Source organism: Gnatocerus cornutus, chromosome 5 (genome assembly GCF_029298725.1).
Source record: "Gnatocerus cornutus isolate USDA-ARS CGAHR chromosome 5, icGnaCorn1.1, whole genome shotgun sequence".
NCBI lineage: Eukaryota > Metazoa > Arthropoda > Insecta > Coleoptera > Tenebrionidae > Gnatocerus > Gnatocerus cornutus.
Window position 1 is genome coordinate 2,984,411 of NC_142237.1, and position 14,520 is coordinate 2,998,930.

General features: G+C 31.6%; 1 protein-coding gene across 1 annotated transcript; it reads left to right on the top strand.

Moving 5' to 3' along the window:
• The first annotated feature begins 877 nt into the window (after window positions 1-877).
• LOC148173726 (brachyurin-like) lies at window positions 878-3,531 on the top strand. Its single transcript, XM_088037022.1, has 6 exons — window positions 878-1,070; window positions 1,127-1,277; window positions 1,325-1,491; window positions 1,624-1,710; window positions 1,766-1,905; window positions 1,957-3,531. The coding sequence occupies exons 1-6, from the start codon at window positions 1,010-1,012 to the stop codon at window positions 2,143-2,145; spliced, it is 795 nt and encodes a 264-aa protein (XP_087893148.1). The 5' UTR covers window positions 878-1,009; the 3' UTR covers window positions 2,146-3,531.
• Window positions 3,532-14,520: the final 10,989 nt, after the last annotated feature.

Consider the following 14,520-nt stretch of genomic DNA (forward strand, 5'->3'; position numbering starts at 1 on the left):
ATGCAACTGCATTTATTATTCGATTTTTTAATATTTACACATTATTGAGTAAATTTTCCGTTGATCTTTAATGAACTATTTGATATTTTGAATCCACAGCCTGCTATTAATTATTTACGATTAGAAAATTCAAATACGAAAAAATTGATTTGAAGAGTATAAACTGTAATTGCTATCTGTAATTCCGCACCATGGCCTGCAGGATGATTTTTTCATCCCTAGATAGAAAACCAACCGGCTCAACACAATAAATCTGTTTGAGAACTCTGGCAGCAAACGTGTTAAGTATTTCTTTTTCCTTAATTTAACTCTTTTTTTTTCGTGGTCAAAATCTATATTTTTTTTCTCTTCGTTCGTTTAGTGACTTTTTACATTTATAAATCATCTGCTAATCGCATAATAATACACTTTTTTGCACTTTGTAGTCTTTGTAGTTCCCCAGCTGGACTATTTTTTTATCAACTGAATCTAAAGAAATTTATTGGATCAATTCTTTGTGTTGACAAAAATTATCAAAAATACAATTTAATCTCAAACACCAAATTTGTTTAATCATCGCTCTGATGATGGTAGCATTGCTATGATTAAACTTTAATCATCGCTCTGATATAGCATTGCTATCGAAAAGCGCGTCAGGAATTTTTGACAAATTTGGTGTTTGGGAACAAATTGTATTTTTGATAGCTGAATCCAGTTCAATTCAGTTTGTTTTCGCTTTGGGTACAGACACGATAATACTGTTATCTTTAACCTTTAAATAATTTATGGTCAAATTTACTAGTTTCTACAAAGCGCTTCTGAATACCCTATAATCCACTATCTCCTACCCCATAGAAACAAAGGTGACCTGAGATAAAAAAAAACTAGTTTCTAGTAGCAGTAACAGTTTTCTTACCATCACGCACAAAATTGATCATAAACATATCATAAAGCAATAAATTTTATCTCTTTTAACGCGATAAGAGTTAAGTGAGTAGTTTGAGCTGACACTGTTGAGAACCCTAACAAGATGAGGTTAAATTTGTCTATATTTAACTTGGTACTGTTTCTATCAGTTAGTGCAAAACCAAGTTTGTTACATTTAGCTCTAAAAAATCTCAATTTTTATTTTCAATTATTATTCCAGAGCAGCGTATCATTGGTGGCCAGGATGCTCTAGCAGGTGAGTTCCCCTTCGCTGCTGCTGTCCACATTCAAACATCAGAGGGTTCATTTTTTTGTGGTGGTACTCTAATTCGCAGACAATGGATATTAACTTCTGCAAACTGTGTAAACAAGTTAGTTTTTTTAACTTATTAGCACTTTCATTATCAATCACTTGCAGAGGAAAATTATTTACAATTCAGTTAGGATCTACAACTTTAACACAGTCAGACTCTAACCGAATCGCTGTTGAAAGTGATGAGTATTACATTCATCCAGATTTTAATCCAGAGACAATCGAGGCTGATGTGGGACTAATTAAATTGAGAATGGAAGTGGAGTCGTCTGGTAAGATAAGCGAGTTGTTTTTTTTTGTGCCTGAATTTGACATAAAAACGTCAAATAATAAGATATCAAGACATGTAACAACCAACTAGATAAACAAGTTATTGTATTAAGCTGATGCTCGAGTTGTTTTAGACTACATTAAGAGCGCCTTTTTGTTTCCTGGAAATGTTTTCGAAAACGCCACCTTTACAGTAATAGGTTGGGGTCAAACCAGCGACTGTAAGTTTCAATTAAGAGAATAAAGAAAGACACTGTTAGTCTATATTAATTCCAGCTGATGCCAGACTTTCTGAGCACCTCCAACATGTTGAAGTTGTATCGTTGAAAAATGAAGAATGCAAGTTAATTTATGGAGATCAAATTTCTGATAACATGATCTGTTGTGAAGGAAACTATAATGAAGGAACATGCATTGTAAAAAGAATTTATTTCTTGTGTTTTAATGTACTCTTTTATTGATTTTAGGGTGACACTGGAGGGCCTATTATGATAAGGACGGGACCACCAGCAAACTATAATTTCATAATAGGAGTCAGCAGTTTTATTAGTGGAGATGGTTGTGAAAGCACCCATCCTTCAGGATTTACCAGAATTGTTTCTTACATAGCGTGGTTAGACAGTGTTATGGTCGGAGGAAATGACACAAGTAACTAACTAAAAATTTAAATAAAGTTTCAATAAATCTTGGAAAAAATAGCTAAATCTCAAATCGGTGGTCAAAAAAACAAAAACTCAAATTTTTTAGTTTGAGTTGGAATTTGTTTTTTCGAAAAAATCGCCCATCAAATCTAAGTGCGTTTTGGAGATATCGAACACTAAATATTCTGAAGCTTCAAAATTTTTGTCCTCTAGCGACAATTTGAAATTGCAGTCGCTTCTTATCCAGTTATTTGTTGACGTGTTTGGAAAATTCAAACAGTTTTGGAATTTCGAGCGAAATTTGGAGTTAAATGCGCACCAATGGCAGCTCAAATAAGTGAGATGTTGACCGAATTATGTTTTAAGAGGGTCTTTTCGAGGTCAAGTTTAACGAAATGTTTTGGTGCAAAAACAATGTTTAATATCTTTGAAATATATAGCAATCGAAAGATCCTCTCGACATCTATTGACTGGCCAACTTTCATATCGATATGTCAAATATTTTACGAGTGGCGCGCAGTGGAGCCGCAGTGGAGAAAAAGCATTTTCTGTTAAACGTGCACTATGTTGAATGCTATATATAATTTTTGTAAAATGATTCTTTAGAATAGAGAAAGACTTCCATTTTTAGATACAATTGTAATTAAAAATAAGAACAGATTAGAGTTTGATGTTTATAGGAAGGAAACCAGTACTCTTCGCTACATCACTGCAGACTCCCATCATTGTCCTCAACATAAGATGGCAAGTCTAAATTTTCTTGTTCACAGGCTTTTGAATTTCCCATTTGGATCTCAAAGTAGTTTTTACTTCGGGTCCAAGCCTCCAAAGTCTTCTAGGTAATCCTAAAGACCGAGTAGGAACAACAGAAAAGTCGGGGATTTATAAAATTAAATGTAAAGATTGTGATCAGAAATATATTTGGCAAACAAGAAGGTCAATTTTAAAAAGGTTCAAAGAGCATCAAGCTCATCTCAAATTTAGAAGGTTTGAAAAATCAAGCGTTGCCCAACATGTTTTTGACAATGACCACCACATTGATGAAAGTTGTCTTCGTTTAATTAAAAATGTAAATAATTGTAAATTTCTATACATTTATGAAAGTCTAGAAATATTTAGGAACAAAAATGTAATAATGAACTCAGACAACGGCCCCATCTCCTCCTCCTCCCTCTACTCCCTTCTACCTGCGCCAAAGGGTGCGCGTCGACAATGGCTTTGAATACTAGAAATTTAAATTATTGGAGGAACAGTGCAGCAATGTTGCCATTTTCCTAATTTTCTTTTGGTCCTCCTGCAAAAATAGAGAATCTGCAATTTTTTCAACATTTTTTTTTGTATTCTGGGGGACCACCCAATTACCTCCTTTCAAGATTAGTGTGCCACTTGTAAGTACATATATGTGTTGTTATTTATTTTTTTATTTATTTATTTATTAATTTATTTACTTATTTTTTATTTTCATCGCTTTGGAAAATATGAGATTAATTTGCAACAAACTAACAAACAATAAAAATCTTGGATCAAAAAAATTACTTAGCCTTACTACCTTACTATTTTTGCATCTCGAAAATTGAAATGTATCTTATACAGAGTGTCCCAGAACTCGCGCTCCAGAGAGCAAGGGAGGGTGCCGACAACAATACAGATGGTAAATTTCAAAACAAAAATTGACTAAGTTTAATAGTATTCGAGAACTGATAAAAAGTTAACAACCAATCCCGAAAGCTTATTCGAGAAGTGGAGTAAATGGCCATCCCAATTTCCTAGGCAACGAGAGTCTAATGTTTAACTGACCAATGGATGATTCAAATTCTGTTCAGGTTTGGAATTGGCTACAGATTTTTTGTCTTATCTCGGATATTTTTTGAGTTAAAAAATTATGGTTTCAAAATTTTGGTTCAGAATTGTTGCCTCCATAAGCCCTTTCTCTCAGGGGCGCGAGTTCAGGGACACCTGTATTTGAGTTAGAATTTATAGTTGATAAATCAATAAAGATCAAAACTAACATTTGGAAAAAGCATTGCGATTACTGAATTACTATTTAGGTACATATTTTTGAAATCCAAAGGATAGATTTTGAGATCCAATAGATAACTCAAAATTTGACGTCTCAAAACAAGAGTGCATCTCAATTATACGAAAGATAAGATATTTTCTTTCAGAAATTTTTATTTTAAAAGTATTAAATATTTGTAAACACTGATTGCAAATAACATTAGCAAACCAGAATTTTACTTCTTAGAAATGTGCCAATCCGAAGGAGTTAACTAGGTAATTTAAAAAAAAAGAGGGGAGCTTTGTTTATCTTTATAAGAAGGGTAAGAAGTCGAATAATGGAAACTGCCATAATTTTATAAGGGTTTGAATAGTACCTATATTAAAACACCGAGTTTCATAAGGCAATTTTTTAGGCACGAATCCAAGTTTATAAATCGAGCGGCAAAGCCGCGAGTTTTATAATGGATGAGTGCCTAAATGGCCTTATGAACGAGGTTTTTATATTATTTTTCCTAATTTGTTCTTGTAACACAGCTATTTTCGCTATTTTCCGATTCGTTTTCAGTGCTAGAATATCCATTTCGATACGGAATGTTAGAATAGCATTGTTTCCATAGCAACTTGGGAATGTTTAAGATACAAATTAGGAAAAAGTCGTTAAAGCAGCACAATTTAAGATATATGTAAAAGAATAATTGGCGATAGCGACAGCAGTGTTTAAAAAAAAAATAGAATACGGAAGCTGTATGGTCCGGCATATTTTATAGAAAAAATTGAATGTCGGAATCATATTTTGCGTAATTATTGCAATAAGATTAGGGAAATTGCCAAAACACCGCGGACGGTCACAAATTTACGAAATTTTTTGAAGTTTCGAACCTCTGTGGTTTGCGCAATTAAATTTAGAAAAAATGAAGATTGTCCACTACAAGAGAAGATAGCTAATTTGAAGAAAGATATTTTGAATGGCCTACAACACATTTTTGGCAATCACGAAAATTGTGCGGAGTACTTTTGTAAGAAAAGTGGCCAATTAAATGAAATTCAAATTTTATCATTTCAAAACTCCATTTTGTACAAAACGTTTATGCAGTCAGTGAATAGAGTTGCAAATTTATTATTTTTTTAATTGAGTGTATTTTATTTGATAATAAGAATTTTCGTTCGTTGGTAATTGGGCGAGCTTTAGCCTGGCAAGAAAATTTAGTAATAATAATCTTGATAAGAATGAAATTAAAATGTTATGGGATTCATGATCTTCAGCTCTCGGTAGTGAGTAGGTATCTGCTTGGATAGGTATCTGGTTGGGGTTCCAATGGTCAATCCCGACTCGGTCGAGCCGTAGTCCTCGAACCGTCATTAGGATTAGAGACCCCTGCTGTGAGGGGTTGTAAATCATTTGTATTTTGAAGTGTTGGTTGCCGACTTTTAGAAAATTGGGGACCATTTTTACATTACATTTTATTTTTTTCTAAAATAACTATTCATAATTGAAAAAAATCAAGGAGTTTCCCGGGTGTAGAATACAATTCTCTATGTATCAAGTCGTAGTTCAAGCTAAAATTCCTAAAACTGTGCCCGTAAAACGACATGGCGTTTTTTCAGTTTTTATTTTTTTTAAATAAATCTATAAAGAATTTTTGAAAATCACAGAGTTTCCCGTGTACATTTCGATATTGTCTACACGTACAAAAAAAATCAAAACTCCAACTCTTAATTTGCGGCCGTAAAAAGTAATGGCGTTTTGCGCTATTTCTTATGCACTTCGGCCGAGGTAGGACATAGCCTTATGGCGAGTGCCAAGACATTTTTCTTATGGAGAATCCCATGTAAAGTATCGTCTAAATATTTCGCTTATTTTTTCATGTATCAGTTTCGTTCTTATTCTCAACTGCTTGTATTCATATTTTCTTCTAAAACTAAGAATCAAACATTGGAAAAAACATTTAATTTAAAAGTTAAAGGACTTGAAAATTCGATAATTTAGGGGTAGTTTTACGAATAGAAGTTTATGTCCGATTTTTGTGAATTTTTAAACTTAGAATTAGTAAAGAATACTTTCAAAATCACTTTCCCGCTAAATTTAAATCGATGGCATTAAAATTGGTCTAGTTATGAGTGAGATAAACTAAAAAATTTTCAATCAAAGCTCTGAACTTTGCAGATAATTTACGACTAGGCTGATTTATAAGCGTACCCTCATTTGCGGTTTCTTGACCAGCTTTGGAAGTTGTAAATCAAGGGATTTCTTCTAAAATTTTTACCTGCTTGTTTCGCACAGAGGATAATAAAATGGTTACAATTAGAAGAGCATTATTAAAAGTGCTAATAAGTACAAGCACATCGAAGTTTCATAATGCTTGATGTATGAAATTATAGAAACAACTACGTAGTATGAAAATTCATTTAATTTATAGTCATGTTTTCAACTAAAGTCTTTCAATGACACACGAATTAATTTCTCGACTATTTCACGGTGTTGGACGTAAAATTTAGAAAATGAAATTTAATAAAATAGTAATTTATTATTATTTTTCTTATTACATATTTTATTATTTATGTTTATTTTTTTCTTATTTCACTAGAATTTAAAAGTTCATCAATGAATAAAAAATGTTGAATGAAACAAAATTGTTTTGAATGGTATGACTCTATGGAGCGACCTGACCGGATGCAATTTACCTGATGTTTGCAATATTGGATTAGAGTTTATCTAAGAAACTGACCGGAGTTTTACTAGGTGATGACAATTTCTTTCATTTTGCCTCCGACCGGTTCAACTTTTACTGAAAAACCCACTAAATCTTGTTCTTTTGAGAACAATATAAATTGTTTTTGGGAGAATAAAAAGGTTGACTTCTGGTAACTAGAAAAAAATGGAACATACATTGTAAATTCAAATCATAATTGGTATTACCAAATCCAAGGGCAGTTAAGAATAACACGAAAAAAAATGTGTATTCTGGGTGTTTGGTTTGGACAAGAAAGTGATATGAAATATGAATATATTTATGAAGACACAACTTTTTGGAAAAAAAAATGGAACCAAAATTGATTAAGTTTTATTTTGATCACATGTTGCTGGAATTAATTGACTCAGGAAACAAAGATTGTCTATTCCGATCCGCCGTCATTGAGTTTGTATTACCTATGTATTAGTTAATTGTCAATATTGTAAATAAGTACCTATTATGTAAATACCACTTTTCTTATAAATTCTTACTAACATATACATATTATACACATTATTATACAATGTATTTTGTACCTTTGGAGTATACCTTCATACCAAATACGTATCTATTTTAAACAAATAAAATTAAACATAAAACAGATAAGTTTAGTTTTTTTTAGATAATTTCTGTTTGGCATTCTAATATTAAATAATACTTTAATCTATTTATTATTTGACTAATTATTTTTTTAACAACGTACTGATGTACTTACAATTTTAAAATAAAAGTTTTTTATTCATATTATTTTACCCATGAAAAAGTATTTCTACCAGACAGAGGCAAAATAAGCATTTATCACTTTACGATAGCACAGTAAGGGGTGTTGTAAACAGAGGTACCGCTTGACAACCTTCCCGATGTGACAGCTCAGCTCGAATTCTGACCAGCGACGAGTCTTGGCACTCGCCTTAAGGGTCTACGAGCCTGCCCGAAAATTTCTGTTTGAAAAGTATGCAACTTTAACAACACCTTTGATTGACAGCTGCCAAAAGGGATTACCGAGGATTTGGTAATGAGGGAATCATAAACTTTATGGAAACGGTCGCTTGACCTGCACATTTCCTTAAGAAACCCAGCGGTTGGAACAATAAATTCGTGTTGGACCAAAGATGAGTTTAAATATCAGGATTTGAGTTTCTCTGCGTTTTGAGCCCGTGAAATTTCTGGTTCTAGTAGGTAAAAATTTTACGGGTGTAATTTTTTTTTCAATTAATGGAAAATGTATGTATAAAATCCGCAAATTTCCAGTTTCCATAGTACGTAATGGCAGAATGTTTTTAATTGAAAAATGTAATTTTCGTGAATGTAGTCCGAAATTTTTCCTCACTGGTCGCCGGGGAAAGTTTAAAATTACTTATTATTTTATTATTTTTATTTGAGAAATGGGTGATAGCCCCACTTCTTTATCCCACTACAACAACAAATAAAGGGATGAAAGCCCTATGTATAAATATCTTGAAAAAAAATATTTAAATTCTTTCAGTCTGTGAACACTTGTGTTTTTGACTGTGCTCGACTTCTGAATCAATTTACTTTTCTAAATCTCTTTAGTGAGTTTTGTTGTTCAAAGTGGGTGAGTTGCTTGTATCAGAATTGCTGTTTATTACAGATATAGAGAGTGTTTATCGTTGCTGGCAAATTTTTGTTTTTTAGATTAGATTATTATTTGCTTTTAATTATTTTATTTTACAATGGCGAACGGTTCAATAAATCATGTACACACATCAGTGAAACGAAAAAGTAGAAAGCAAATTGCGAAGCGGTTATGGAAAAATGTTAGAAAGAGTTCCAAAAGTGAAAATGTAAATAGCGGTTTTGAGTCAGAGTTATCGGACGATGTCTTTGAAATAGAAAATGTTTCCAATAATACAAATTTTTCTCTCAGTGGTCGTAGAATTGTAGATAGAAATCATTTGTTTAATACTATAAAAAATTTAAAACACGATCAATTTAATTGCAATTTTCAGAACTTTGATATAATTGCGGAAAAACGAATAGGTTTAAAAAGTATATTTACGTATAAGTGTAACATGTGTAGAATTGTAGATACTTTCAGTTCAGAACCAGAAAATGCTAGATGTGAAATTAATGAATCTATTGTTTGCGGAAATGTTGCTGTAGGTGGGGGTCATGCGCAATTAACTGAATTTTGTGCCGCTTTAGATATTCCACAAATGAGTTCTAAAAAATACGTTAACACGGAAAGAAAAGTTTTTGAAAAAACGCAAACATTGGCTATTGATGAAATGCTATCTGCTGGACAAGAAGAAAGTAAATTAGCGGTGGAATTATGTGATATTGATGCTGATGGGGTACCTTTTATTACGGTAATTGTTGATGGAGCATGGTCCAAGCGTTCTTATAAGTCTAATTATAATGCTTTATCGGTAGTTGGATGTGTAATCGGTGCGAGAACCAAAAAAATTTTATATGTGGCTGTTAAAAATAAATTATGCAAGTTTTGTAAACGATTCAAGACTGATAAGAAATCAGTGCCCCGCCATAAATGTTTTGCAAATTGGAAAAAATCATCCACATCAATGGAAGCAGGTGTTATTTTAGAGGCTTTTAAAAAGTCTGTTCAGATGCATAATTTAAGATTTAAATTTATTATCGGTGATGGAGACAGTAGTGTGTATAAGAAAATTCAAGCAGCAAGACCATATGGACCAACATATTTTATTCAAAAAATTGAGTGTAGAAATCATGTTTTAAGGCGAGTGCCAAGACTCGTCGCTGGTCAGAATTCGAGCTGAGCTGTCACATCGGGAAGGTTGTCAAGCGGTACCTCTGTTTACAACACCCCTAATAACTGTGCTATCGTAAAGTGTTTGTAAAATGATAAATGCTTATTTTGCCTCTGTCTGGTAGAAATACTTCTTCATGGGTAAAATAATATGAATCAAAAAAATTTATTTTAAAATTGTAAGTACAATAGTACGTTGTTCAAAAAATAATTTAACTAGTCAAATAATAAATAGATTAAAGTATTATTTAATATTAGAATGTCAAACAGAAATTTTCTAAAAAAAACTAAACTTATCTGTTTTATGTTTAATTTTATTTGTTTTCAAATAGATACGTATTTGGTATAAAGGTATACTCAAAAGATACAAAATACATAGTATAATAATGTGTATAATATGTACATGTTAGTAAGTATTTATAAGAAAAGTGGTAGTTACATAATAGGTACTTATTTACAATATTGACAATTAACTAATACATAGGTAATACACACTCAATGACGGCGGATCTAAATAGACAATCTCTGTTTCCAAAAAGTTGTGTCTTCATAAATATATTCATATTTCATATCACTTTCTTGTCCAAACCAAACACACAGAATACACATTTTTTTTTCGTGTTATTCTTAACTGCCCTTGGATTTTGGTAATACCAATTATGATTTGAATTTACAACGTATGTTCCATTTTTTTCTAGTTACCAGAAGTCAACCTTTTTATTCTCCCAAAAAAAAATTATATTGTTCTCAAAGGAACAAGATTTAGTGGGTTTTTCAGTAGAAGTTGAACCGGCCGGCGGCAAAATGAAAGAAATTGTCATCACCTAGTAAAACTCCGGTCAGTTTCTTAGATAAACTCTAATCCAATATTGCAAACATCAGGTAAATTGCATCCGGTCAGGTCGCTCCATAGAGTCATACCATTCAAAACAATTTTGTTTCGTTCAACATTTTTTATTCATTGATGAACTTTTAAATTCTAGTGAAATAAGAAAAAAATAAACATAAATAATAAAATATGTAATAAGAAAAATAATAATAAATTACTATTTTATTAAATTTCATTTTCTAAATTTTACGTCCAACACCGTGAAATAGTCGAGAAATTAATTCGTGTGTCATTGAAAGACTTTAGTTGAAAACATGACTATAAATTAAATGAATTTTCATACTACATAGTTGTTTCTATAATTTCATACATCAAGCATTATGAAATTTCGATGTGCTTGTACTTATTAGCACTTTTAATAACGCTCTTCTAATTGTAACCATTTTATTATCCTCTGTGCGAAACAAGCAGGTAAAAATTTTAGAAGAAATCCTTTGATTTACAACTTCCAAAGCTGGTCAAGAAACCGCAAATGAGGGTACGCTTATAAATCAGCCTAGTCGTAAATTATCTGCAAAGTTCAGAGCTTCGATTGAAAAATTTTTAGTTTATCTCACTCATAACTAGACCAATTTTAATGATATCGATTTAAATTTAGCGGGAAAATGATTTTGAAAGTATTCTTTACTAATTCTAAGTTTAAAAATTCACAAAAATCGGACATAAACTTCTATTCGTAAAACTACCCCTAAATTATCGAATTTTCAAGTCCTTTAACTTTTAAATTAAATGTTTTTTCCAATGTTTGATACTTAGTTTTAGTAGAAAATGTGAATACAAATAGTTGACAATAAGAACGAAACTGATACATCAAAAAATAAGCGAAATATTTAGACGATACTTTACATGGGATTCTCCATAAGAAAAATGTCTTGGCACTCGCCTTAAGAAATTATTGTACAAAATTGGGCGAAATTTCAAAAATTCCCAGAACAGACCTTCAAGTATCTTCGATGTTTGTTGCCGAGAGCGACCAGTTGGGTCTTTACCTACTTTTACCCGACAGCAGTTTATTACAATTGGGCGGAACGTCAGTGACCCCCTAGTGAGCGTTCGTAAATCATGAGATTTAGCATAAGATGATTTGCGTTAGTTGTACTGTTGGTTGCCTATTTTTGATTTGTTTTTTTATTAATAACTTCAAAATTATAACATAATGGCAAAAACAAAAATGTCACCTCCATAGAGGTTTTAATTCTCCACATGTTGGTATTTTTTTTAACTTCGTAGGTTGCTTTATATTCCTTGAAAACGAAAAATGGGAATTTCAGTTTTTAATTAATTAAAGTCAAATTTTTCACTTTTTCAAAATTCGAAGATGTCACCTCCATAGCTCTACCTGAGACGCATACATACAGAGGTCGAGAGATTTTTCAAAGTCCAAAATGCGCTTCAAAAACGAAAAATCCTAAGCCATATACCGGTATATGCGTAGCGTAGACCCTTAATATCTACCGTAATTTATTTTTTTTTCAATATACAAGTAATTTAAATATTTCTCTCATATATTTACCATAAATTAGGATCAATCAAATACACTTTGTAGCACAGAATAGTCGAAAAAAAAAATTAAGGCTGGGATACTATGACACATTTCGATCAAAAACTATGCTATAGGAAGTGGTGTCCCCAAACGGCCTGGAAATACTTCAAATTACTTTTTCGATCTCATAATAGAATGCGCTTTTGTCGCCTTATTGATAGATTCCTTTCTTACGGCCAAAAACTGCATCAAACACGACAGAAACGAAATTTATGCATGTTGTTTCTTTTGTTAGTTTTAGTAATCAGTAATTTGCAAAAATTTTGATCAAAAAGTCGAATTTTCGTTTTAAGACCAAAAAAAATGCCACCATTTTTTTTAAAAATGCCACCATTTTTTTTAATCCTGTAATTTTTTAATTTTTATGCGATTTTAACGAAATTTAGATTATCACTCTCGACTGCCTTATTAAGAGCGTCAATTTAGAAAAATTTAGCCCAAAAAAAAAATTTTTAGAAATTTTGATTTCGAGGAGCGAAGAAAAATTTTTGTTTTTTACCCAAAAAAAAATGTGACCAAAAATTTTTAACGACCTGTAAGTTCTTCATTTTTGATGCCACTATAACCAAATTTGTGAAGTTTCTAAGTCTTAACTGTATTATTAAGAGTTTTGAAAAAAATTAGACCAAAAAAGGAGAATATTTAGAAATGTTTATTTGGACAACAGTGAAAATGTCAATTTTTTCAACACTGTAATTCCGTTATTTTTAGTGCGACAGGAACGAAATTTATGCATGTCATTTCTTTTGTTTTAATTTTCGTTTTAAGACCATAGAAATGCCGCCAATTTTTTTTAAAATCCTGCAATTTCTTTATTTGTTAAGTAATTTTAACTAAATTTGTGGAGATTATCACTCTGGACTGTCTTATTTACATTGCCGATTTACAAAAATTTTGAGCGAAAAGGAGAATTTGTAGAAATTTCCACATTTTTGGTGTCACAAGAACGAAATTTGTGGGCGTTATTTTTAAGGTTAAATAGTCCAAAAAATTTGTTGAATTTGGTTTAATTTTAATATATCTTTGTTAGCCATTATTTCTAATAACGTATTATGTTTATTTTTGTAAAAACGTTGTTAATTTTTTTTAAAGTTTCTATTACTAAGTGGGACTTTGGTCCAGATAATAAAATTTTTCTTAGAAGTATAAGAAACCACGTGTAAAAATATGTCCAAAAAAATATTTTTGTATCAAAAATTACGACTACTACGCACGATTTGAAATAAATAGTCATCAATAACTCGCAATGCGCGTTTAAATTGCATATTTGAAAAGAGATTGAGAATATTTATTACGGTTCATTTCAAGCCAGATGAGACCCAACCACTTGAGGGTTATTATGATTATAGGGGTTTGCGGTAAGGTGGCTATAAACGGTTTAAAAAGTCAAAGCCATAACCGCACTAGAGCGTTTGATAAACTGTAATAGTTTTGGCGGCGGTGACGACCGCTTTAAAAATGTCATTTTTAGCAATTTGTGACAGTTTGTAGAACCAATCTTTAATTTTTTTTTAATATCTCAGTTGTCATTAATGCAAATTGTTTTCAAAGTTTGAGGAACAAAAATGCTGTTTTACCAAGTTAGTTTTCAAATTCATAGTAAAAATTGGACTCTAGGTACTTTTATACCAAATTGTCAACAAAATTTAATTAATAATCAAAAACAACTCTTAGCCGTGAATGAAGATGATAAAAAAAAATTGAGGAAAAGACACGCGGACAAAGCAATAATAATAAAAGAATAGGTATACATATAATAAATAATTATGAAAAACTAATATTTAAGAGAGCTACTTTTGGAGTTGTACTATAATTTATCGCATATTCTAACGCGTAAAATTATGGAAAAAATAACATGTTTTGCGTGAAAATCCGAAAATTATTTTTTACGCGCGAACCCTTCAATTATATTTCCGTTCTTTTATGTGAGCATATTGTAGAGTCTCTACTTCAAATTCGTGCCTAAAACTCTACCTAACTCCACTGTACCTCATCCCCAAAACAGCGCATCCTATTGATCAATAGTAGTAATTAAGGTCACTAGATCACATTGTCTGTTTTGTAAGGTGCCGCTGTTAGTTTTCAGTGCGCAATGCAAGAGAGACAGACATAGTCCATAAATCAATGGGTTAGAACGAGACGCAAGATTCTAGGGAATTGTCATAAAATTGTTGACGTAAAATTTGTCATTGACAAAATGTAAGGTTATCTTAAATTTATTTGTTTAAAATACACTTAAATAAACCGTGGGTACAAAAAGAAAATTGGTTCCAACATTATAACAGACTATGTGAATACGTAAGAGGTGAGCGAACCGACATTAGAACCGATTCCATTTTAGCACGTTAAGGAGGTGCAATACTCAGAAACGGTCTCGGACTTCAAGCACTGCCTTTTCTATTCTCCAACGATTCGACTTGTATGCAGTAACGCCCTAATTAGAATATGCTATTAGCACTGATTATATTGTAGCTTG

Coding starts and splice junctions, on each gene's coding strand:
- LOC148173726 (XM_088037022.1), top strand. CDS start 1,010: ATGAGGTTAAATTTGTCTATATTTAACTTGGTACTGTTTCTATCAGTT. Junction 1,071..1,126: donor ATCAGTTAGTGCAAAACCAA/GTTTGTTACATT, acceptor TTATTATTCCAG/AGCAGCGTATCATTGGTGGC. Junction 1,492..1,623: donor AATGGAAGTGGAGTCGTCTG/GTAAGATAAGCG, acceptor GAGTTGTTTTAG/ACTACATTAAGAGCGCCTTT.